Here is a 25,826-nt window from a genome sequence, read left to right as displayed (position 1 = left end):
GTTATGTCGTGATCACTAGAAAAATAACTCATGATAACGAGAAAACAACTTTTGTTATGTCGTGATAACGAGAAAAATAACTCATGATAACGAGAAAACAACTTTGTTATGTCGTGATAACGAGAAAAATAAGTCATGATAATGACAAAACAACTTTTGTTTTCTCGAGATCACGAGAAAATGAAGTCGTGATAATGACAAAACAACTTTTGTTATGTCGAGATCACGAGAAAATTATGTCGTAATCACGACAAAACAACTTCTGTTATGTCGAGATCACGAGAAAAATATGTCGTGATCACGACAAAACCAGAAGAAAAAAATAACACTGCATGGCCTCTTAGGACTTCCGTAATAACATGAAATAAAAAATAAAACAAAGTAAAATGAAACAAAAATAATAATTAAAAATAAATAAATAAATGTAAAGAAAATATATATATATATAAAACAAAACAAAAAAAAAAATACAAAAATAAAATACAAAAATATAAAATAAAATAAAAAACAAAAAAGGAAATTAAATAAAAATATAAAAAAGAAAAAGGAAAATAAAAAAATATAAAACTAAATTAAAAACTAAAAATAAAATAACATGAAAAAAAGTTAAATAAAACAAAAATAAAATTAAAAAATAAAATTAAAAAAGTAAAGAAAAATAAAATGAAAATATAAAACAATAAAAAACAATGAAAAATTAATTAAAAAAAATATATATATAATAAAATAGAACTCAAAATAAAAATAAAATTTATAAAAAAAATAAAATCAAATAAAAAAACAAAAAAATAAAGTAAAATAAAAAATAATATAAAAAAAGAAAAGAAATGTAAAAAAATCAAAAATTAAATTAAAAACTAAAAATAAAATAACATGAAATAAAAAATAAAATAAGGTAAAATAAAACAAGAATAATTTAAAAAATAAAATGAAATAAAGTAAAAATAAATGTAAAGAAAAATAAAATAAAAACATAAAACAAAATAAAACAATAAAATAAAACAATAAAAAAAAATTAAAAAGGGAAATTAAATAAAAAATAATATAAAAAAGAAAAGAGAAAATAAAATTTAAAAAATAAAATAAATATAAATAAAATAAAGTAAAATAAAAAATTAAATGAAATCAATAATAATGTAAATTAAAATAAAATAAAAATTAATCTGAATATATAAGATGATGTTTTGAATTATTATTAATTTTTTTGAGGAAAATTTATAATTGGTTTATTACTAGTCTAAACACTCTGCTGCTAAATCCAACTCCTTCCCTGTTAAACCATTTTATTCCTTCTACCCTCCAGATTTAGAATTCATAACCGTGGAGAATCACAATTCATCACATGGACTCCAGAGTTATCATGTCATCGACCTGAGACCCACATGCTTTTTGACTCTCAAGTCTTAAAGATTACAGCCGTGTTTAAAGACTGACATGAGGTAAAACAACAGGCTACATATAACAGGGCTTCTTGTGATTGTGAGCATCCAAATAGTCTGGTGCTGTGGAAATCGGCACGTAATCAGTGGGAAAGTGTCTGTAGATGCTCAGAAGAGCTGCCTTGACACATGGATGGCCAGTTGAAGAAAGAGATAGTGGTGTTTTCTTCTCTAAAGCCACAAGAGGGTGCAATACCTAACGCTTATCAGATTTATAAAACACTTAGGAGCTCTGTTCTAAAACCTAGTAAACTGCCTATAATAATGTAACAATATCATGTTATTAATTTAGCAACATGCTAATGGATGTAGATTTTCTGTTTGCAAGTTCAGTTACCAACAGGGTTATCTGTGTATGAGGGCTGCTTACTGTGTTTTTTTTTTTTTTTTTTGGCAAAAGCATTAAACTCGCAACCTAAGTACTAACATAATTATATGTGAAAATAATCCTAATGATAATTATGGGCTATAAAAGTGCTTTGAGATGCAAACATTGACTACTGTCTTTCAGGTTATTTGAGGAGTCACTCTTACCTCACATTGTCATGCTTTTGAATATAGATCTTGTGGAACATCATATCCTCTTGTTTGGCATTTATGTCGGCTTTCATCTCCATGGCGACATGTCGAGGAAGCACCGAGAGGAGGAGGCGTTCCTGCAAACGATGACAGTGATAGTAAGGAAAAGACAGGTAGAAACAAAGAGAAGACTGCCATGTGTATCTACTCTCTGTCAAAAGATGTTCATTCATTTGAATTTAGCTCTATACCACTTACTAAAAGCACTGTGGTACCATGGATGGTATCAGATGCTAACATTATGGTATTTTGATATATACATACTGAACAATGTTGCTTCTAATTTTGTTTTATTTTTATGTATTTGAATATTATTTGAATTTATACAGTATTTAAAGCAGTTTTTGTATAAATTCAAATAAATAAAAAGAAAAGAACTGATAAATAAAATAATCTATAAAGGAAAAAAAAGACCAATATACACTACCAGTCAAGATTTTGCTCACCAAGCCTGCATTTATTTGATCCAAAGAACAGCAAAAACAGTAAATACTGCTTCGGTCACTTTTTTGCCAATTTACAAAACAAAATAAAATGAAAAAATAAAATAAAATAAAATAAAATAAAATAAAAAAAACAAACACAAAAAAAAAACAAATATAAAATATAATACTTAAACTGAACCTTAAATATAAAATAAAACAAAATCAAATCAAATATAAATTTAAATTAAAAAAAATTAGGTAAAATAAAAAAATAATATAAAAATAAAATAAAACAATACAAAATAAAAAATAAACAATAAAAATATATAAAATAAAACTAAAAATAAAATAAAAATGATATAAAAAATAAAATGAAGTAATATAAAACAAAAAATAATATAAAGAAATAAAATAACAAGTAAAACTAAAAAATAAATGTAGAGGGAAAAAAAAGTAAAAAAAAATTAAAAAATAAAATAAAATAAAATATAAAATATAAAATAAAAAAAATAAAAGGAAATAAAATAAAACATTAAACAAAACAAAAGAAAAAAGAAAAGAAAAAGAAAACACAAAAAAAACTCAAATGTTGCTTCTAATTTAGGCTTATTTTTATGTTTTTGAATATTTATTTGAATTTATACAGTATTTAAAGTAGTTAAAGTGGTTTTTATTCACTGTATAAATTCAAATAAATAAATAAAAAAGAACTGATAAATAAAATAATCTATAAAGGAAAAAAAGACCAATATACACTACCAGTCAAAAGTTTTTGAACTGTAAGATTTTGCTCACCAAGCCTGCATTTATTTGATCCAAAGAACAGCAAAAACAGTAAATACTGCTTCGGTCACTTTTTTGCCAATTTACAAAACAAAATAAAATGAAATAAAAAACAAACAAACAAAAAAAAAAATATATATATAAAATATAATACTTAAACTGAACCTTAAATATAAAATAAAACAAAATTAAATCAAATATAAATTTAAATAAAAAATAAAATTAGGTAAAATAAAACAAAATAATATAAAAATAAAATAAAACAATACAAAATAAAAAATAAACAATAAAAATATATAAAATAAAACTAAAAATAAAATAAAAATGATATAAAAAATAAAATAAAGTAATATAAAACAAAAAAATAAAGAAATAAAATAAAAAGTAAAACTAAAAAATAAATGTTGAGGGAAAAAAAGTAAAACAAAATAGAAAAATAAAAAAAAATAAAAGGAAATAAAATAAAACATTAAACAAAACAAAAGAAAAAAGAAAAGAAAAAGAAAATACAAAAAAAACTCAAATGTTGCTTCTAATTTAGGCTTATTTTTATGTATTTGAATATTTATTTGAATTTATACAGTATTTAAAGTAGTTAAAGTGGTTTTTATTCACTGTATAAATTCAAATAAATAAATAAAAAAGAACTGATAAATAAAATAATTTATAAAGGAAAAAAAGACCAATATACATTACCAGTCAAAAGTTTGAATGTTTTTTAAAGACATCTCTTCTGCTTACCAAGCCTGCATTTATTTGTTTTCAAAGTACAGCAAAAACAGTAAAATGTGAGATATTTTTACTATTTAAAATAACTGTTTTCTGTTTGAATATATTTTAAAATGTAATTTATTCTTGTGATTTATGATCTAATATTTTGATTTGCAGTGTTGAGGAAAGTTTCTTTGCATTACAATATTGCGTTACTCCCTAAAAAAGTAACTAATTACATTACTTAGTTACCTTTTATCGAAAGTAATCTGTTACATTACTTTTGTTACTTTTTAAATCTGTGAAGGGCTTGCTTGTTTGTTTTTAATATAAAAACTTTGAGTTTTAGCAAATGTAAAGGCCCTTCCACTCCAAAAAGTGAAATGAATAAGCCTAAGGCTGAAGGAAAAGTAAATTCACGTCTGTACAGTAGAATTGTAAAAAAAAGGAAGTTCAACACTCTTTAGCAATGAGAAAAATTAAGCACAAATATTAGTTAATCTAAAATAAGTCTTGCTTATTAGTGTAACTGAATTGGATCAACAAAGGTCAGCAGCAAAGACAGTTAATAAAATGGGACTAAATACATAAAGGAAACAAAAAGTACATGGCGTTACTGTTTTTTATAACTCAGTAACTCAGATTCTCTTGTAAATGTAAAAGTAATGCATTACTTTACTAGTTACTTAAGAATTCCAGCATATTTAGCATCCTTGCTAAATAAAAGTATTAATTTCTATAATTTCTTTCTTAAAAACTAAAACTTTTGAATGGTATAGTATAAAATCTTACAAAAGCTTTTTATTATTTTTATTTTTAATCTTTGGATCTTTCTATTCATCAAAGAATCCTGATGTACTCAACTGTTTTAAATATTGATAATAATAATAATAATAATAAAATGTTTCTTGAACAGTAAATCAGCATATTAGAATGATTTCTGAAAGATTATGTGACACTAAAGACTGGAGTAATGATGCTAAAACTTTAGCTTTGTTCACAGGACTAAAATACATTTTAAAATATATTCAAATAGAAAACTGTTATTTTAAATAGTAAAAATATTACTGCTTTTGCTGAATTTGGATCAAATAAATGCAGGCTTGGTGAGCAGAAGAGAATTCTTTAAAAACAATAAAAATCTTACTGTTCAAAAACTTTTGACTTGTAATATATTGAATATTTCAGTTTTGTTTGTTCATACACTACAAATATTATACTAACTGTGACTGGATAATAGTTATTTAATACTGGTAAGTCTTCTAGAGGCCACACTGTTATTTTCGAAACACTTGATATGAAAAAAATTACACGTTTGCCAAAACAATGATGAATGGCCTCTGTAGGCATCTTTGTTTGCGGAAACTGACATTATTTTTTCCTTTGGTGCCACTATGAATTTCCGTACTGTTCTAGGATGTGGTTCTAATCTTACAAATGAATCAACACCGCATGTCTCCGTGCACTACTTTTCTCACAGCTTCAAATCTATACTGAAAATCAATGGATGTATGAATGGACTCCAGCTGAAGCACTTTTTATTCATTTAGCTCTATTCCAAGCAAACTGAAGCTATTTCCCCACTCATATTGGAGTCTGAAAGAAAGAAACATTTGCACAGAATGTTGCATGTTGATACACTTTTCTATTTTTCTATGGTTCTTCTAGGTGCTTAAATGAATACCATGCCAATAATCAATTATACATTGGGTACCTGATTATGGTACTTTGAAACATAAGATTTTTTACGTTTTTAAACAACGCCTATTATGGCGTATTATATTATATTAAAAAGCTGAGACTCTTGACATGTGAACAATAGGAGGATCTTCATCCTGACAAAATCACTAGAAATTTAAAATGCTCTTTAGCCACAGATCATCTTGTGATTTCTAGTTGAACCTCACCTGTTGCTGGTTTTCTCTCTGAGAGTGCAGACGGGCTTGAATACATTCTCTGGTCTCCTGGAAGGCTTGTCTCTGTGAGCCTTCTGCTGGGTAGTGTGTGCATACGCCAACTATATTAGTGCAGGAGAAGATCAGGACGTTGGACACGAGCTGTAAAAGAAAGCAGAACACAACATTAAACAATTTGGAACATGACAGTGGAGCACTTTCACCTTCAGAGACCCAAACATTGATCTTGATGATATACGTGTTGTTCCCTTAAAAAAAAAAAAAAAAAAAAAAAATCCAAATTTCAGTCAATCTACTTAACAAAAAACACTGAAATCGCTCTCAAAATATCTGATTTTGTGTTTCACAGAAGTCATACAATTTTATTTATGGGTGAACTATCCCTCCACATGTGATTTTAAGAAGCCACTAGTTGTAAAACTCGTGATTTATGTTTTATTTTCAGTATGTTCAATCTCAGAGCACTCTAATAAAGTTTCAATAGATTACGCTGACAACCACCTGGAGTAGTTTATCTATGACTTACTCAATGGAGTCTGTTGTGCAACCCTGGCATTCTGGGAGTTTCAAACTGTGATAAATTTCTGACTAACTATTTTTATGAACATTAAATTATTACAATTTTATCACTCTCAGGCCATCCAAGATGTGGATGGGTTTGTTTCTTTATCAGAAAGATTTGAAGAAATGTAGCGTTACATCACTTGCTCACCAGGGGATCGTCTGGAGTGAATGGGTGCCGTCAGAATGAAAGTCCAAACAGCTGATAAAAACATTAATTGGTTAACTGATTACCTGTGGATTATTCTAATGTCTTGAAGTGAAAAATGATATCCACAAGCTATAATCCACAATATTGCTTTCTCTAGTATTTTTTTTTTTGTCTAAATCGAGAGAGAAATATGCTCAGTTCAAGCAAAAACAGTCAAAAACCATTATAAACAAACAAGTTTTCCCTTCACAAGATGCTGATGCACTAGAGTTGTGTGGAATATTGTGATGTTTTTATCAGCTGTTTGGACTCTCATCACTGCAAAGGATCCATTGGTGATGTAATGCTGAATTTCTCCAAATCTGTCCCGATTAAAAAACAAACTCATCTACATTTCGGTTGTCCTGAGCAGTGTTGGGGAAAGTTACTTTTAAAAGTAATGCATTACAATATTGAGTTACTTTTTATGGAAAGTAATGTGTTATGTTACTTTTGCGTTACTTTTTAAATCTGGGCAGGGCTTGCTTGTTTGTTTTTTATATAAAAAGTTTTATTCTTGGCAAATGTAAAAGCCTTTTTACACCAAAAGCCTCAGGCTTAGAGAAAAGTAAATTCACGTCTGTACAGTAGACCACAGAAGAAAAAAATCAGCAATAAAAAAAAAGGAAAACAAAATGTTAGATTATCTTGAGTAATTTTTGCTTTTTAGTATGAATGAATTGGATCATCGAAGGTCGGCAGCAAAGACATCGGTTAATAAAATGGGATTAAATACATAAAGGATATTTGTGACCCTGGACCACAAAACCAGTCATAAGGTTAAATTTTACAAAACTGAGATTTATACATCATATGAAAGCTCAATAAATAAGCTTTCTATTGATGTATGGTTTGTTAGGATAGGACAATATTTGGCCGAGATACATCTATTTGAAAATCTGAAATCTAAGGGTGCAAAAAATCAAAATACTGAGAAAATCACCTTTAAAGTTGTCCAAATTAAGTTCTTAGCAATGCATATTACTAATCAAAAATTACATTTTGATAGGTTTACAGTAGGAATTTTACAAAAAATCTTCATGGAACATGATCTTTACTTAATTTCCTAATGATTTTTGGCATAAAAGAAAAATCAATAATTTTGACCCATACAATGTATTTTTGGCTATTGCTATACCCCAGCGACTTAAGACTGGTTTCGTGGTCCAGGGTCACATTTGTATTATTTAACATATTGCAGGTTTGCATTGAATTTCACTGTTTTTATTCATTTTGAGGAATAATGAATCTGTTTTTTAGTGTGTGAGATGAATTGATGCATGTTCACATTTATTCTAGAACTAAAGTAACATTGTACAATTTCTCTCAACATGGGGACAGGAGAGCTTTTAATCAATAAATGGGGGGAAATAGTAACTGGCATTACTTATTTGAAAAAGTAACTCAGACATTTTCTTGTCAATTAAAAAGTAATGCGTTACTTTACTAGTTACTTGGAAAAAGTAATATTATTACGTAACTTGTGTTACTTGTAATGCGTCACCCCCTAAACAGGTCCTGAGGGTGAGTACATTCCAAAGAAATTCAGGAACAAATGAAAGTAATTGAGATCTATCAGTCTGGAAAAGGTTATAAAGCCATTTCTAAAGTTTTGGGACTCACAGTGAGAGCCATTATCCACAAATGGTGAAAACATGGAACAGTGGTGAACCTTCCCAGGAGTGGCCGGCTGACCAAATTACCCCAAGAGCGCAGCAACAACTCATCCAATAGGTCACAAAAGACCCCACAACAACATGTAAAGAACTGCAAGCCAGTTGCAGTTAAGGTCCATGAATGGCCTGCATTCCAAGACGAAAACCACTGCTGAGCAAAAAGAACATAAAGGCTCGTCTCAGTTTTGCCAGAACACATCTTGATGATCCCCAAGACTTTTGGGAGAATACTCTGTGGACTGACGAGACAAAAGTTGAACTTTTTGGAAGATGTGTGTCCCATTACATCTGGTGCAAAAGTAATACAGCATTTCAGAAAAAGAACATCATACCGACAGTAAAATATGGTGGTGGTAGTGTGATGGTCTGGGGCTGTTTTGCTGCTTCTGGACCTGGAAGACTTGCTGTGATAAATGGAACCATGAATTCTGCTGTCTACCAAAAAATCCTGAAGGACAATGTCATCTGTTCGTGATTTCAAGCTGAAGCGAACTTGGGTTCTGCAGCAGGACAATGATCCAAAACACACCAGCAAATCCACCTCTGAATGGCTGAAGAAAAACAAAATGAAGACTTTGGAGTGGCCTAGTCAAAGTCCTGACCTGAATCCAATTGAGATGCTGTGGCATGACCTTAAAAAGGTGGTTCATGCTCGAAAACCCTCCAATGTGGCTGAATTACAACAATTCTGCCAAGGCGAGTGGGCCGAAATTCCTGCACAGCGCTGTAACAGACTCATTGCAAGTTATCGCAAACGCTTGATCACAGTTGTTGCTGCTAAGGGTGGCCCAACCAGTTATTAGGTTTAGGGGGCAAACACTTTTTCACACAGGGCCATGTAGGTTTGGATTTTATTTTCCCTTCATAATAAAAAACACTTCATTCAAAAACTGCATGTTGTGTTTACTTGTGTTATTTTTGATTAATATTTAAATTTGTTTGATGATCTGAAACAAAGTGTGACAAACATGCAAAAAAAATAAAAAATCAGGAAGGGGGGCAACACTTTTTCACACCACTGTAAATGCCACTTTATATGCAACTTCTGCTTTGTTGATACTGATTATATTTGTTTGGTAACAGCCTAAATGTATGATTATCATAATTGACTGATTAAATGTAAGAATTTGACTCAAAAGATGATGCACACTTTTAGAAAAAATGGCTTTATAAAGGTAAAAATGAATCAATGAAAATCAATTTAAACTAATTGGAAAAACAGTAATTTCTAACACTGCTGTGAACTGACCACACAGAATATGAAGAATATCAAAAACTTTAGGAGTCAGCTCGGTAGTCCTTAAGCACAATAACACACACAACAAAATATCTTCTAATTATCGTTATCGAAAAAAATCCCAGATATTATTTTTTGTCAATATCGCACACCCCCACTACAAAGCAGGCTCCAATATTGTTTTCTTCCCCAAATTTTCCCACATTCCGTTACCCCAATCCTGAATATGTGTTTGCATCCTTGCTACCATCAAATTAACTGGGGACTGTAAGTCAGAAAATTTCAAATACACCCAGACACGAACACGCCTTATTTGATTTTCAAATTGTTATGTCCAACATGAGTTTGTGGTTCCAATAAGAGAAAGCAAATCCAGGAAGTCTGCAAACTTAAAATAGAGCATATGATAAACACTAGCCAAACAACCTGAAGCTGTTCAGTATTAACAGTTCAATTTATCTGGGTTAAAAAGGTCCTCCTCCTTCTCTTCCATAAGCGGGGTCAGGAACAGGGCGTCTCGACTCCTTCTAAACACTGGTATCAGGGGCAGCGAGACGCATTCCCATAATATCTTTGCTTGAGCTGGACTGAACTTCAGCAGACATATCTCTGCCATGACCTCAGGGTCCAAAACACAGCCGCTTCACACTAATATGGATTGTGTTAACATAACATTGTGGGTTTCTTTGCCTTTATTTTGCTTTATTTTATCTCTAATCAGTCAGTCCTAAATAACAATTATCCTATTTTTAATCTTTACAATGTATCTTTGCTTAAAGGACCAATCATAGCCAAATTCTTTTTTTGTTTTGTTTTTTAAAAGAGAAACATTTGTAAAAATTCCTGTGTACAGTCGTGGCCAAAAGTTGAGAATTACATAAATATTGGAAATTGGAAAAGTTGCTTCTTAATTTTTTAGAATAGCAATTTGCAGATACTCCAGAATGTTATGAAGAGTGATCAGATGAATTGCATAGTCCTTCTTTGCCATGAAAATTAACTTTAAAAAAAAAAAAAAAACGTTCCACTGCATTGTTAAGGCGGCTTCAGGGCGTCCAAGAAAGTCCAGCAAGCGCCAGGATCGTCTCCTAAAGAGGATTCAGCTGCGGGATCGGAGTGCCACCAGTGCAGAGCTTGCTCAGGAACGGCAGCAGGCAGGTGACAGTGAGGCCAAGACTTTTGGAAGATGGCCTGGTGTCAAGAAGGGCAGCAAAGAAGCCACTTCTCTCCAAAAAAACATCAGGGACAGATTGATCTTCTGCAAAAAGTATGGCGAATGGACTGCTGAGGACTGGGGCAAAGTCATATTCTCCGATGAAGCCTCTTTCCGATTGTTTGGGGCATCTGGAAAAAGGCTTGTCCGGAGAAGAAAAGGTGAGCGCTACCATCAGTCCTGTGTCATGCCAACAGTAAAGCATCCTGAGACCATTCATGTGTGGGGTTGCTTCTCATCCAAGGGAGTGGGCTCACTCACAATTTTGCCCAAAACACAGCCATGAATAAAGAATGGTACCAAAACACCCTCCAACAGCAACTTCTTCCAACAATCCAACAACAGTTTGGTGAAGTACAATGCATTTTCCAGCACGATGGAGCACCGTGCCATAAGGCAAAAGGGATAACTAAGTGGCTCGGGGACCAAAACGTTGACATTTTGGGTCCATTGCCTGGAAACTCCCCAGATCTTAAAACTTGTGGTCAATCCTCAAGAGGCGGGTGGACAAACAAAAACCCACTAATTCTGACAAACTCCAAGAAGTGATTATTAAAGAATGGGTTGCTATCAGTCAGGATTTGGCCCAGAAGTTGATTGAGAGCATGCCCAGTCGAATTGCAGAGGTCCTGAAAAAGAAGGGCCAACACTGCAAATACTGACTCTTTGCATAAATGTCATGTAATTGTCGATAAAAGCCTTTGAAACGTATGAAGTGCTTGTAATTATATTTCAGTACATCACAGAAACAACTGAAACAAAGCTCTAAAAGCAGTTGAGCAGCAAACTTTGTGAAAACTAATATGTGTGTCATTCTCAAAACTTTTGGCCATGACTGTATAGCCGTCAAAAAAACCATGACGCAATACATCCCAAAACAAGCTTTACTACACTTCTGCTCTTCTGTCCTCATGAAAATAGTAGAGAAATTTAATTAGAGATGAACACAGTCAAGTTTCATCAAATGTGCTTGTGTGTCTAACGTCACAGAAAATGGAAAAAAAACTTTGGTTACTCAGAGTGGAGAAGGGCAATCAATAGTGATTACAGTCTCCATGCGCAAAAAACAAACCACCTGGACTTGGCCACCACACTAAAGGGAGCATCACATAGGAGAAACTTTCATTTAAAAAACTCCATACAATCGCTTTTTGTGAGAATCAGACCAAATTTAAGTCACTACTGAATGATTTTCCACTCCATTGGGGCTCGGATTTAAATATGGCCCATCACGCCATCTTTTACTTCATTGGTGATGAAATGTCACTGCATGCGTCATCAACTAGAATATGCAGAACGGACAATGAGATTGTTTATTTTTTCGTGTTATGGCAATAACTATTCAAATGATGTACTATTTGGACTAGACTAATTAAAAATAAAACACTAAATGCTAGAATCAAATCATTTTAATGCTCCAAGACTTGTGCTAATGATCACATTTAACAATGTTATATTATTGTATTTAATAATCATTGAATGTATTTATTTATTTTTTGTGATATTTGTTTATGAGTTCCTTGTTTGTCCTGAACAATTAAACTGACTGCTGTTCTTCAGAAAAAACCTTTAGGTCCCACAAATTATTTGTTTTTTTCAGCATTTTTGTGTATTTGAACCCTTTTCAACAATTACTCAATTTTTTCACACTGAGGACAACTGAGGCGGGGAATGATAGATCAGGGCAAATTTAAAATATTTTGTCTTCTGGAGAACATGTAAGTATCTTCAGCAGCTTCTGAAGGGCAGTACTAAATGAAAAAAAATATGATATTTAGACAACATAAGAAAAATGTACACATTCTCATTCAGATCAAAAGTTTACAGCCTTGGCTCTTAATGTATAGTTTTTCCTTCTGGAGCATCAGTGAGCATTTGAACCTTCCGTAATAGTTCCATATGAGTCTCTCAATTGTTCTCAGTGTGGATTTTTCTGAAGAACAGCAGGCAGTTTAACTGTTCAGGACAAACAGGGGACTCATGACTATCACTAAAGAAAAAAAAACACAGCTATGGATCACTCAGGTAACAATGCTATATTAAGAATCAAGTGTATGTAAACTTTTGAACAGGGTCATTTTCATACATTCAACTATTATTTTCTCTTGTGGACTATATGGAAACGTCTTTTATGTGAAATATCTTTTTCAGGTCAGTACTAAAAAAAAAATAACATGCATTTTGTATGATCCTTCTTATTTTGGTAAAATAATTAACTTTTTGCAGATTCTGCAAGGTGTATGTAAACTTTTGACTTGAACTGTATTAAATTTATGGCTACCACCATCTAGTCCAGAAATCTAGGAGTCACAGGAGAACTCATGACAAAGACAGAGGGCTGAATAGGGACTAACACCAAAGTGTGAGAAAGGACAGGTTGGTCGTGTCACACATCCAAATAAACACATCGAGACCTCCATTTCTTCCACGCATGTTCATCGACTGCAGCATCAAGGCTAAGGGAGTCTATCAAGAAGTGCTGAGACTGGCTCTGAAAGTCATTTCATTTCAGCTCAGTTAAGTTCGGCTGATTGAATATGTGATATCAGGCTACAACATTATCTGGGAGCAGCAGCTGCAGTGTTGGGTGTCTGCTGCATCGAGCGCAGGAGCTTTGGGCCAGTTGTGCATTAACTCAAACAGTGCCATGGAAACGTACACACGCGCTGCAATGCAAATGTTCCTAAGCAATAATCCTCTCTATTAATACACTCCAGAATGTCCTTTTTAGGAAGTTGGTGGAATACCTCTGTCACAGAGTAGGAGGGGATACATAATAGTGCTTCATCTCAGCCGTAGGAATGCGGGGGATCCGACTGCTATCAGAGCAGGGGGTGGGAAAAATTTGAATGCACTCTTTTGTTTTTAAAAGATTAAAATATGCATCACGCTTCTCTAATCAGCCTTTTTTTTTTGCATCATCTCATGTGTTATTCACGACGACGGCTATTTCAACCTGCCACCTTGACAGATGTAACTATATTCTGCATTTGTTTGATATGAGTCGAGCAGGCAGAGGATGGGTCAGTCATGGGTCCTCAGGGAAGCCAATCACTCACTCACTCACTCACTGTCAAGGCCAGCCAGAGCAGCAAACCCACCGATGCCAGATGCAAACCCTACAAATTAGAACAGCTGGCTGCTGTCTTATAGCCAGGAATCTTAAAAATGGCGGTCTTGCAGTGCAGTGCGAACAAGATAAGCAAAGGTTTAAAATACTCATGTGATGATATGATACATGTTTTGATTCTTGTTTTACTTAGTCTTGCATTTGACTTATGGCTTAAAGTCTACACCTGCTCAGAGAATTAGAAACCACCTGACTGTTAAAGGGATAGTTCTTCTAAAAATGAAAGTTCTGTCAAACCCGGGAGACCTTCGTTCATCTTCAGAACACAAATTACGATATTTTTGTTGAAATCCGAAAGGTTTCTGACCCTGCATAGAAAGCAACACAACTGACACGTTAAAGGCCCAGAAAGGTAGTAAGGACATCATTAAAATAATCCATGTGACACCAGTGGTTCACCTTAAAGGTGCACTGTGTAATATTTAAGATGATCTCTAGACAGAGTTGCAATATAATATACATAACTATGTTTTCGGGGGGTGTATAAAGACCTTACTTAATGAACTGTTATGTTTTTATTAACTTAGAATTATCAGTTTATATCTACATACACCGCGGGTCCCCTCACATGGAAGTCGCTGTTATGTTCCTACAGTAGCCATAAGTGGACAAACTGCTCTACAGATCGCGTTTCATCACTGTTGTTCTTGCGAAAAAACACTGACACAATGATGAACAAGTAACAGTAATATTCACTATAACATTGTTTTTTTTTTATAGTTAAGTTAATATAATTCCTTAATTTACATTTTAAAAGAAATCTAATTGTTCATTGCTGTCTAAAACGCGACATCTTAAACCTCTGTGGGCTACCATAGTTCTGTAAAGGGAGGGCTTTCTAGGTCTTCAAAGTGTCAGTTGTGTTGCTGACTAAGCAGGGTCAGAAAGCTCTCGGATTTCATCAAAAATATCCTAATTTGTGTTCTGAAGATGATCTGTCATGTATCTGGTCTGTCTTCTCATCATGAACTCTTGCACACACATTCTGGACTGCAATCCCCATAAGCCACTGCACCAATCACTGCACACAGCTGCTCCTTGTTTCCCACTGAACTGATTGCTGCACACACCTGTTTCACATTTACCCACATGCATTTAAGCCACAGACACACACACTTCCTTGCGAGGTCTTATCGTTCCATATGGTCGTAATTCTAAGCGTTTTTCTCTGTGTTGGATTATCTGTGTATGACTCTGGACTGTGTACCCCGTTGACGATTCCTGCTTCCTGCCATTGCGACCATTCCCTGTCTATCGAACTGTTTCCCGGATTACCTACGTTGTTCCTGTTTTCTGGTGATTATTCTGGCCTGTTGACGATTCTAAATAAATGCTGCAAATGGATCCGCACGTCTCAGTCTGACCCTCCCTGTGACAGAAGACCTCGCCACTACAAGGATCCAGCAGCTTTATTCTCCAGCATCACAATATGGACCCGCATGAGTCTGTAAGCAAGATGGCCTCCCTTCTAGAGTCTCTTGACAAGATGACCTCCCTTCTAGACTCTGTTCGCAAAATGGCTGCCCTTTCAGAGTCTGCTCTCAAGTAATTACAGCTTTATATGTTTCACTTTCCATACAAAATGAACACTAGAGGTGGTAAAACAGCGAGCACTTGTAATCGTTTTTATACACCGTTATGATTACAGCTCCATATGTTTCGCTTTCCGAACGTAATAAGCTTGCCCAGTAGCTCAGCCAGCATGGAAATGTATTTAGGATGAAGAATCCTTGGGTACGAATCCCGTGAAAAACATGATGATGAAAGAACTGAAAGATGAGAGAAAAACAAGCTAAAACGGCATGCTTACAATTGGGTTTTTACATCACATTCACTTTTGTTCATACTATTGAGTAGGTTTAGGTGTAGTGCAGATGGTACGTTATTTTAAAACGTCGCAGAGCGTTAAAGTTGCCACTCAATGGACATTTTAAGTCTGAATTGCAGTGACATGTACAAAACCAACATCACATAAAACGTACCATATGTACGTTCATCTGTTACAGGGAAAAAAACGAACACTCTTTTAGCAGCATGCAGTGGACATTTCACATCGAATGTGTCATGAAATGTACATAGCGGTACATATTTTGCATCTTGCAAAAAAATTCCCACAAGTACGTTTTCGTCATGAGATCAGGTTGGAAAACTAATACTGGTTTGCGTTTACATTTCTTTATATATAAAAAATACTGTGACCTAAACAGCTCTATTTATTTTATCACACAATAATGCATACTTTTTCCACAAACCTTGATAGTAATTCACCTGCATGCCAGCTTCTGTACATAAAGCTAACAACAAAAACACACAAAAGCACATGCCAAAACAAAAGATGGCTGAGGTGCAAGCTCTTGCTACAATGCAATCTTTAGCACAAAACACACTTTAAGCATCTGAATTACTCATCAAAATAACACCCCTATATTTGCTATTTACTCACAGCATGTCATGCACATAATAGGACATTGATGCTCAAGAGAAAAGCACCCTCATAAAAACAGTCTGTGTAATGGATGATACTGTATGCATTATTCTAGCAAGGTGAACAGTAATGGTGAAGTATGAGGTTCAAGCTGAACCTTGAGGTCCAACACATCTAATGGATAGCTCTGAGATAGACAAACTCTGTGTTATTAAAGAAGAAGAAAAAATGATAATGAACAAGAGATGGCTTGTATGCTGCATAAATGGTTATGCTATATTCTTATTGCACCAAAGGAGATATGTGACCCTGTACCACAAAACCAGTCATAAGGGTCAATTCTTCTGACATTTAGATTTATACATTAACTGAAAGCTGAATGCATACGTTTTCCAGTGGTGTATGGTTTAGGACAGGACAATATTTGGCTGAACTATTTGCAAATCTGGAATTTGAAGGTGCAAAAAAAAATCTAAATATGGAAAAAAATCTCCTTTAAAGTTGTTCAACTAAAGTTCTTAGCAATGCCTATTACGAATCAAAAATTAAATTGATATATTTACAGTAGGAAATTTACAAAATATCTTTGTGGAACATGATCTGTACTTAATATCCTAATGATTTTGGTCATAAAAGAAAAATTAATCATTTCGACAATGCATTTTTGGCTATTGCTACAAATATACCCCTGCAACTTAAGACTTTTCTAATTTATTGCTATTTTGTCAATTAAATTTCTAGTTAGCACATCCAGTTCAGTGACGCCGACATTTGTAGCCAACTACAAACTCCATTCCCGTGAGTATGAGTATTTGTTACCGCCACAGTAACGCTATCGAACGCAAACATGCAATGGTTGACTAAGCATTTGCCCCTGTGTTTGCACTTGTTCACAGTTGGCCTATGTTTATTACTAAGAAATATGAGAATTTTGGCCTCAAATACAGCCTGTTTTGGAGTCTAATATTGTAGTAAACACACTGCTGTACCAGGAGAAGGTCCTCATGCATCTTTGATGAATATGGATTTAATAACAGACAACAGGCGCAGTGTGTTTATAAAGAGCGCGACCTGAACAATCAAACACAGTCAACAACTCATTTTCTATGCAATATAGTTGTCAATCATGTGGGAGCAAAAGCAGGGATAGAGCTGTCATCCCAGTTCCACAGGGCCGTGGAGAGGCATGGATGGCTGAGCTGTCTGACTGTGTTCACAGAAGCGTACTGCCTCAGACGGCATGGACTGTAACTAGGGAACAGGCAGAGCAAAACATTATTTCAGAGAGATTAATGATTGCTGGCGGCACCATAAAAATCCCACCAAGCAAAATGTGCCAAAAGTCAATATTTGTCCAAACATGAGTCCCCCGTTTTCCCTTCTCCCTCTGCTTTCTGATAGTTCTGCTATCAGTACCGCTTCAAAAGAAAGACTACATCTCATTTGACTAAAGGATTTCAGCCATTTAAGGCAATGAAGAGGTAAATTATCTTATCAGAAGTATTCAGGATTAAAAATAGTAGTGCTACTAGCTCAGCTTTTCAGACTACTACTGTTTGGGTTTGGAAAGATTTTACTTTGAATCCCTTTAATTAGGAAGGATGCATTAAAAAAATCATCAAAATTGATACCATTTACGAAGCCTGATCTCATGACGAAAACGTACCCGTGGGAACTTTTACGCAAGATGCCATGTATGTTTTGTGACATTTTCAATGTGAAATGTCCAATGAGTGGCGCTCATTCGTTTTTTTTTCACCCCTGGAACAGATGGACGTATATTCTGTATGTTTTATGTGGCGATGGTTTTGTACAAGTTCTGATTTGAAATGTCTGTTCAGTGGTGCTATAACTCTAATGCTCCATGACGTTTTAAAATAACGTACCATCTGCACTACACCTAAACCTACATAGTATGTGACATAAAAATGCAATCGCAAGCATGCTGTTTTAGCTTGTTTTTCAATCTCTAATCTTTCAGCTCTTTCTTCGTGAGTCAAGTTTTTCACAGGATTCGTACCCAAGGATTCTGCATCCTAAGTCCTTCTGTAATGTCCAGAAAGCGAAACATATGGAGCTGACATTATAACCATGTATGAAAACACTTACAAGTGCTCGCTGTTTTACCGCCTCTAGTGTTCTTTTCTGTTGGAAACTGCAGTGATATGCACTTATTAGTACATATTTCACGTCTTGCGAAAAAGTTCCCACAGGAACTTATTCAAATATTAAACAATATTAAAAATATTAAAAAAAGATTTATATTCAAAATATACACTGTACTTTTGACACTTGCCTATGCAAAGAATTCTGACAAAAAAGTTTCACCATTTCCACAAAAATAGGCAGCAAAAACTGTTTTCAACATTGATAATCATCATCTTACACTGGATACTGTATTAATATATGCAATAAAAATCCGCCATCAAAAATAACATTTTTTTTTAACATTGTAATATTTACGAACATTACTGTTTTTACTGCATTTTAATCAAATAAATGCAGGCTTGGTGAGCATATTATACACTGAACAAAATTCTGGTGGTTTTACGGTTTATCATGTGTTTTTTTTTTTTTTCAGTGTTATTTTATATTAGTCAGAATGCATGAAACATTTGCAGAATCACTGTACTTTAATCCCGATCCAAACAAACTTGCTACATAAAACAAGCAGTTTCTGATGTATATTAGTTTGTATTAGGGATGCACGATAAATCGAATGCGATTATGAGGCGCGTTTAGTCAAAAAAGTGAGGTTGATCTGCCTGCACAGTATTTTCTCCTCAGCATTTTTGGCTTCTCTTAGTGGCTGTTTACAGTTGCTTAATTTGCCCAGTTAAAGAATTAGCTGTGTGTTTAATACGTCAAAAAGTTTTCTAACTATTAGTCAGAAGTGCATGCAGTTAACATGAATCTCCCCTCAAATTCCCCATGAAATCAGAAGTTTTTTGACTTTTAGTATAAATATGTTAGACTTAAGGTTATTTACAGGCTAGTGTGCTCCAAAACAACGGCAAAATTTGCATTTACAAGACATAACCATTTAAAATTCATCACATCACCCTGCACTTCAGCTTCTCATCAAACTTTGTCCAATTAAATTCTCTCTAAAATCCGAAGCGCCCCACCCCCTACACTATAAACAGATGATGAAGCTACAGATGAAATTGTCACTTGTTCATAGAACTAGTATTTTCTGTGCAGTCAATGGCACATAGTGCACTATATGAGGATAGAGAACGATTCAGACAGTGTAAATATGCATTCAAATGGGGTGAATGAAGTCTGGTTTCGCTTTTTGTCACACAAACCATCATAGCGCACACAGTCTGCTCCGGTCCAAAGACACGATAGCACGGAGTGGATGATATGCGCAAGTCAGCGCAGACCACAAAGACCACATTGGAATTCCTCACAGGATGCTATTTTATATATAGATAATGCAATATGAATAAGATTGTGGCTGTCACAGCTGTCAAATAGGCTTTACCCAACTCAACGGCTCTGGCCTAAGCTGTGATATAAACAAAATGCTATTGGGCGTTTAAAAAAGGGGTGGGAGTGTTGGATGTCCCGCCCTGTCTTCCTGTTTCAGTTGAAACTACGTCAACACAGAATAATGTGTTTCAAAGCACTTCAGTGAACCTTTAAAATAAAAAATAAAAATTGATAGATATCACTTGCATTAATGTAGTTAATGGCTTTTTGTTAGTATGCTTAACTTATGAATAGCCTTTTCAGTTTCAAAGTGCGGAAGAATTATTATTGCACTCATTGTACATACAGAATATCTTTAAAAAAAAAAAAAAATCAGTGACTGCAGTATGAAGAATAAACCTTTGTCATTTAACAAAAGATAAAGAATCTTTGTCACCCATTGTGTCACCATTTCTCTCTCTTCCAGGAAATGTTTTTGATCTTAGTCTTGTGTTCCCTTTCTCCATGGCAGGAAGCTAATGTGACCTCTCACGATAGGAAGGTCATGACAGTAGCTAGCAGAACTCCCCAGAGTCAGCACTGAAATACAATTATCTGCCTACAGGGCTTTATACTGATCACGTACAAAAGAAGCTTTCGGTAAAACATTGATAAAGATGACAATACGCTTGAGAATCGGCCATGTCTTTTGTGATGTCTTTTTGAAGGACACTTCTCTCTGTGAAATCAGCACAGAGACCTTCAGAGTGCTCTCACAGTAACACTGGTGTGATCCACGACAGGCCGGATTTTGAAAGGGTCCTAAATGTCACATTCTGAGTCACACCTTTGAAGAGAGCCACTAAGCCTACTGGTAGAAAAAAAAAGAAAAAAAGAATAGAAAGCATTTTCAATTTTTCATCCTCCACATCAAAACAAATAAAGCATACACATACTCCAGATATAGCCACAGCAAACACCAGCCACATGCGGTTCTGGGCTTTAGCAGCCCTTTGATGTCACTAGTAAGGCTCTTAAATCCAATTTCACTCCACATCATTCTGATGTAAGCAAAAGACAAACGTTAAAACATTAAAGAAGGTTTATTGCCCAATCAATTCTATAGCGAGTAGATGTAAAATTAAGTGGCACACCAGAATTGTATAGACATATAGTCCACAAGAGAGAATAATAGTTGAATTTATAAAAAGGACCCTGTTCAAAATGTTACATACACTTGATTGTGTTACCTGAATGATCCACAGTTGTTTTTTTGTTTGTTTCCCTTGCTTGTCCCGGACAGTTCTTCAGAAAAATTCTTCAGGTCCCACAAACTCTTTGGCTTTTTTAGCATTTTTGCGTATTTGAACACTTTTCAACAATGACTATAATTTTGATATCCATCTTTTCACACTGAGGACAAATGAGGGACTCATATGCGACTATTAAAGATGGTTCAAATGCTCACTGATGCTCCAGAAGGAAAAAACATGCATTAAGAGCCGGGGTGTAAACTTTTTTTAACGGAATGAAGGCATGTACATTTTTCTAATTTTGTCTTTTCGGAAACATGCAAGTTTCTTCTATAGATTCTAAAGGGCAGTGCTAAGTGAAAAAATTGGATATTTAGGCAAAATAAGTCAAATTTACCTTAATCTTCAAACTCAAAAAGTTATCACCCACGGCTCTTAGTCCCTCAGTTGTCCTCAGTGTGAAAGGATGGATCTCAAAATCATACAGTCATTGTTGGAAAGGGTTCAAATACACAAATTCTGAAAAACCAAAGAATTTGTGGGACCTGAAGGATTTTTCTGAAGAACAGCGAGCAGTTTAACTGTTCAGGACAAACAAGGGACTCATGAACAAAAATAAAAAATAAAAAAAATAAAAAAAAAACAGCTGTGAATCATTCAGGTTACAACACTGTATTAAGAATCAAGAGTATGTAAACTTTTGAACGGGGTCATTTTTATAAATTCAACTATAATTTTCTCTTGTGGACTATATGTAAACATCTTTTATTTAAAATATCTTATTCAGGTTAGTACTAAATAAAAAAAAAAACTCGCATTTTATTCGACCCCTCTTATTATGGTAAAAAAAATTAACATTTTGCAGATTCTGCAAGGTGTATGTAAACTTTTGACTTTAACTGTAAATGCTATGACCCTAAATTTTAACCTGCAGAGATTATATACACCAAGTGAGCAATTTATAGGAGTTACATCTAAAGGCAATCAATCACCGTCAGACTACTGCTAAAATATAACCTTGATCAAGCATACAGCAGTAGCTTATCAGCCACTTATGAATCGTGCATACAAAAAACTTTATCAGGGAAGTTGTACATCCCTATCCGCTGGAAGAAAGCAGTTAGAGGTTTTCCAAGGACACATTTTGAAAAACAGCATATCAGCTCTTGGGAACTTTTCCCTTATCTCAACAGAGAAGCAAAGGTGATGAAAATGGAAAGGATGCTTGTCTCTAGTGGATGAAGTCATTGTTTGCCGTTACTGTACTCCATACGTAAAGAGGGATTATTAATTGATGCTACGCAGCCATAACAAAAGCAAAACTTTGCTATGGGTCACAAATCAGAAATGTAATTTAACGCATGGGTCAAATGAATTTTAAACATAGTTGCTCATACTTAACTAGCCATATATCCTATTACCCGCCCTACTTTTTGCAAATGAAGGACAAATTTCAAAGGTTTAGTTGGAAACAGTCAGTCAGTCGTGGTTCCTATGGTCTAAATGGTTAAACCAGTTATTTTCTACCATTCATCATCCATATCCACCTTTTTTTTCTCAACACAGAAGTAAGCCTATTGGTGAGAGGAAATAGGGAAAAAAATTTGAAGAATTACAACGTGCACTAAACGGTAAATCTGTTTGCACTACAAACTAGTGTGTTCATAATTAAGATAATAAATTAAAATAACATGGTAAGACACCAATTTGCAATTTTATGCAGCAAAACGAGCGGTTTTGTACAGCTAAAAATAGCTGGATGCAGATGAGACCGAAAGCCCGATCCATAAAATTTACAAATGGTCTCACCTGTTCTTATGGGGGGAAAATACTACATAGTATTTCTGAAAAAAGAAAGAAAATATATATTTTTAAATTGACTTTAAAAAAAAATAAAAAATCAATTAAATAGAGATGCTTTTAATTATTAAAACTTAAAATTGTATTAATCAAATTAATGAAAAACAAAGAAACAACTACATCTGAGAAAAAAATAATAATAATAGGGCCTTGAAAATGTAATTTTTGTAAATTTTTCAATAAACACTGTTAAATTGTGTAAGTTTCATGATTTCAATTAATTAGAGATGCTTTTTGATTAATATTATTTAATTGAACCATTAAAAGAGTCTAGACAAATTAAAATGGGGAAAAAGAGAATCCAAAAAAAAGGGAATTTAGAAAAAAAAACTGAATTTGTGAAAAACAAAACTGATTTCAGAGGTCCCAAGGATTATTGTGACATTGATGGCACCCATCCACTGCAGAATGACGCAATGCTAAATTTCTCCAAATCCATTCCGATGAAGAAAAAAACAAATCTACATCTTACATGCCCTGAAGTTGAGCACATTTTCAGCTAATTTTCAGCTAGTTTTGGGTGAACAATTCCTTTAAGACTCATCAGTCTGGTTCTTATACTTAAACTGTAATTTGCTAGTGATTTTATCTTGACTTTTCAGTTGGAAAATCCAGGATTACCCCAATGATAATGGTATTCCACTAAGGAATACAATTCTCTATGTCGACTGGAACAAATTGTTGCTAAGAGACGGCAACCACGATCACACTATTAAACTACGGTAAATGCGAGTCTTTAATGAATGTCATCACCCTCATAATGATTAGCCTTATTCAAATGACTGTACTGCTCATTATGCTAAGGGTGGATGTTGTTTATAATCACAGTCTATGAAGTTATTTAACAAGTGCCTGGTTACATGCATTCATGAGGCATTTTTAAACCTCCTTAAAAATGGCTTGAATAGCCTTTTTGTGGCTACAACACATGATGCTTGGAGAGATGCATCCAACAGCTTTCCCAATGCAGGTCATTTGAGGCTTGTCTAAGTAAAAACATCATTAACGGTTTCTAAATGTCACAAACCAATCAAGCAATGTCCTCAAAATGTAACAGTGTTTTCACACTAATGAGTCCTCTGGCGAAGAACACACAGATCTGGCTGCTCTCGTCAGGTGCATTACACACATCGGCCCCAAGAAACAACTGAGGAAGTGCTCCTTTTTCACTCCAAGTGTTGTTAGCAGCTTCAAGTGTAGAGTTTAGTGATACATGGAGAGCATTGACAGATAATACCCAGAGGAAAACTACCGTTCAGAGGTTCATAGCTCAAGAGACAATGTTTTGCCATGTTTCGATAAAGTATCAACTTTGTCTCAGCTGTTTCTCCTAAAATCCCTTTAGAAAAATTTAATTAGATCAACAGCACAGAACATTTTATATGTGACCCTGGACCCATTTTGTATGGGTCAAAATGATATTAAATAAAGATCATGTTCCATGAAGATATTTTGTACATTTCCTACCGTAAATATATCAAAATGTAATTTTTGATTAGTAATATGCTTTGCTAAGAACTTCATTTGGACAACTTTAAAGGCGATTTTCTCAATATTTAGATATCTGCACCCTCAGATTCCAGATTTTCAAATATTGTCCTATCCTAACAAAGCATACATTAATGGAAAGCTTATTTAGCTTGCAGAAGATATACAAACCTCAATTTCGAAAAACTGACCCTTATGGCTGGTTTTGTGGTCCAGAGTCACATATGTTTTTGTAATTTAGGACACTTGATTCAGGCCATCAGTTCATTAGCAGAATTGAAGAAGCTGAATTGAAAACCATTGATCTAGAAGAGACAAGCGAGGTTACCTGGATTACTTTTAATTGGCTCTGCATTAGAATATATGAAATACTTACAAATAAAAGAACATTTGTGATTTTCTAAAAGTTTGATGTCCAATAATTGGCCATTTTGAGATATCCATGCCCATATGATAGTCACTTTTGTCACTGCCAAAATTTACAAACAATCGAATTTTGTTTTTCAGGAATTACAAAGACATAAAATGTTAATTTCAGCCATTTTGTTGAGGTTGTATTGGTTATTATTAAATGAGCATTTATTATATTCAGTAACTGGCAATACAGACTCAATGAGACACTTATACTGAGACTTTTGGGCTCTGTTCCAAAACCTTGTGAGCTGCATGCATATGCCCTACAAAGGCAGCTGTGCCTTTCGAGGAAGTTCCTGAAACGGAACCTCATAAATGATCGATTTGAAATGCTCTGCTTAGGCAGCAATACCTTCGCCATAAATAGCATTCCTAACACAAGACAATGGAGACTACATTTACAATTGATTAAAAATGGCAAACAATACCATATACTAAAATCATACATAGTACCAGAGGTCACGTTAACCGAAAATTTTCTGTCATTGATGGAATTTTTTCATCAGTGATGGAAAAATCTAAAGGTTGTCCGTCACTTTGACAGAATACACCACACAGAAGGTGATCTATTGTAATTTGTAACTGTAGTTCCCACCCCTGTCCAGTTGGTGGCAAATGAGGTCCAGTGTAGCAGCAGAGCACGTAATCCAGAACCTAAAAGAAACTGTTACGAATCCTTTGCTATGCGTCTGTTTCAAGCGGCAACCTCCCGCTCTCTCTATTGAAACCAACACGGAAGTGATTTAAGCTGCAATTCATCGACTGGCCGCTAGAGACTGGCTGCAAAAGGGAGTCAGTCCCATTGACTCCCCATGTTAAAATGCCCAACTTTACAGCAGAAAACGTATGTTTACAGCCTGGTTCAAAAAAATGGTTTTGGTCTATATAGCTAGTTTTGCCCTTCATGTCAACTGTGAGGGGGGTGAATTTTGTTATAACTCATCAGTTTAAGTTATATTAAGCCTTAAAGTTCAGCATAATTAAGGGCGTGGCCACTTGAGTGACAGGGGGATTGCCACTGCTGTCACTACTGTCGCGCTAGGCGGCGTGGTTTCAGCAACCAGCTCCCCACCCACGTCCCGCCTTTTTGCCCATTTTCGATTATCCGG

The 25,826-nt window shown here is 34.3% G+C and overlaps 1 protein-coding gene across 1 annotated transcript in view; it reads right to left on the bottom strand.

The window, feature by feature from the left end:
• The window catches only part of adcy5 (adenylate cyclase 5), a 181,790-nt gene that overhangs the window by 103,416 nt on the left and 52,548 nt on the right, over window positions 1-25,826 (bottom strand). Inside the window, exons 2-3 of the mRNA XM_073845493.1 lie at window positions 5,845-5,994; window positions 1,974-2,095 (exon numbers count right to left, since the gene is read on the bottom strand). Coding sequence (XP_073701594.1) covers window positions 1,974-2,095; window positions 5,845-5,994 — 272 coding nt within the window. The remainder of the gene's footprint in view (window positions 1-1,973; window positions 2,096-5,844; window positions 5,995-25,826) is intronic.

This window comes from Garra rufa, chromosome 8 (assembly GCF_049309525.1).
Source record: "Garra rufa chromosome 8, GarRuf1.0, whole genome shotgun sequence".
NCBI classification, from domain to species: domain Eukaryota; kingdom Metazoa; phylum Chordata; class Actinopteri; order Cypriniformes; family Cyprinidae; genus Garra; species Garra rufa.
This window is presented reverse-complemented; position numbering and strand designations above follow the sequence as displayed.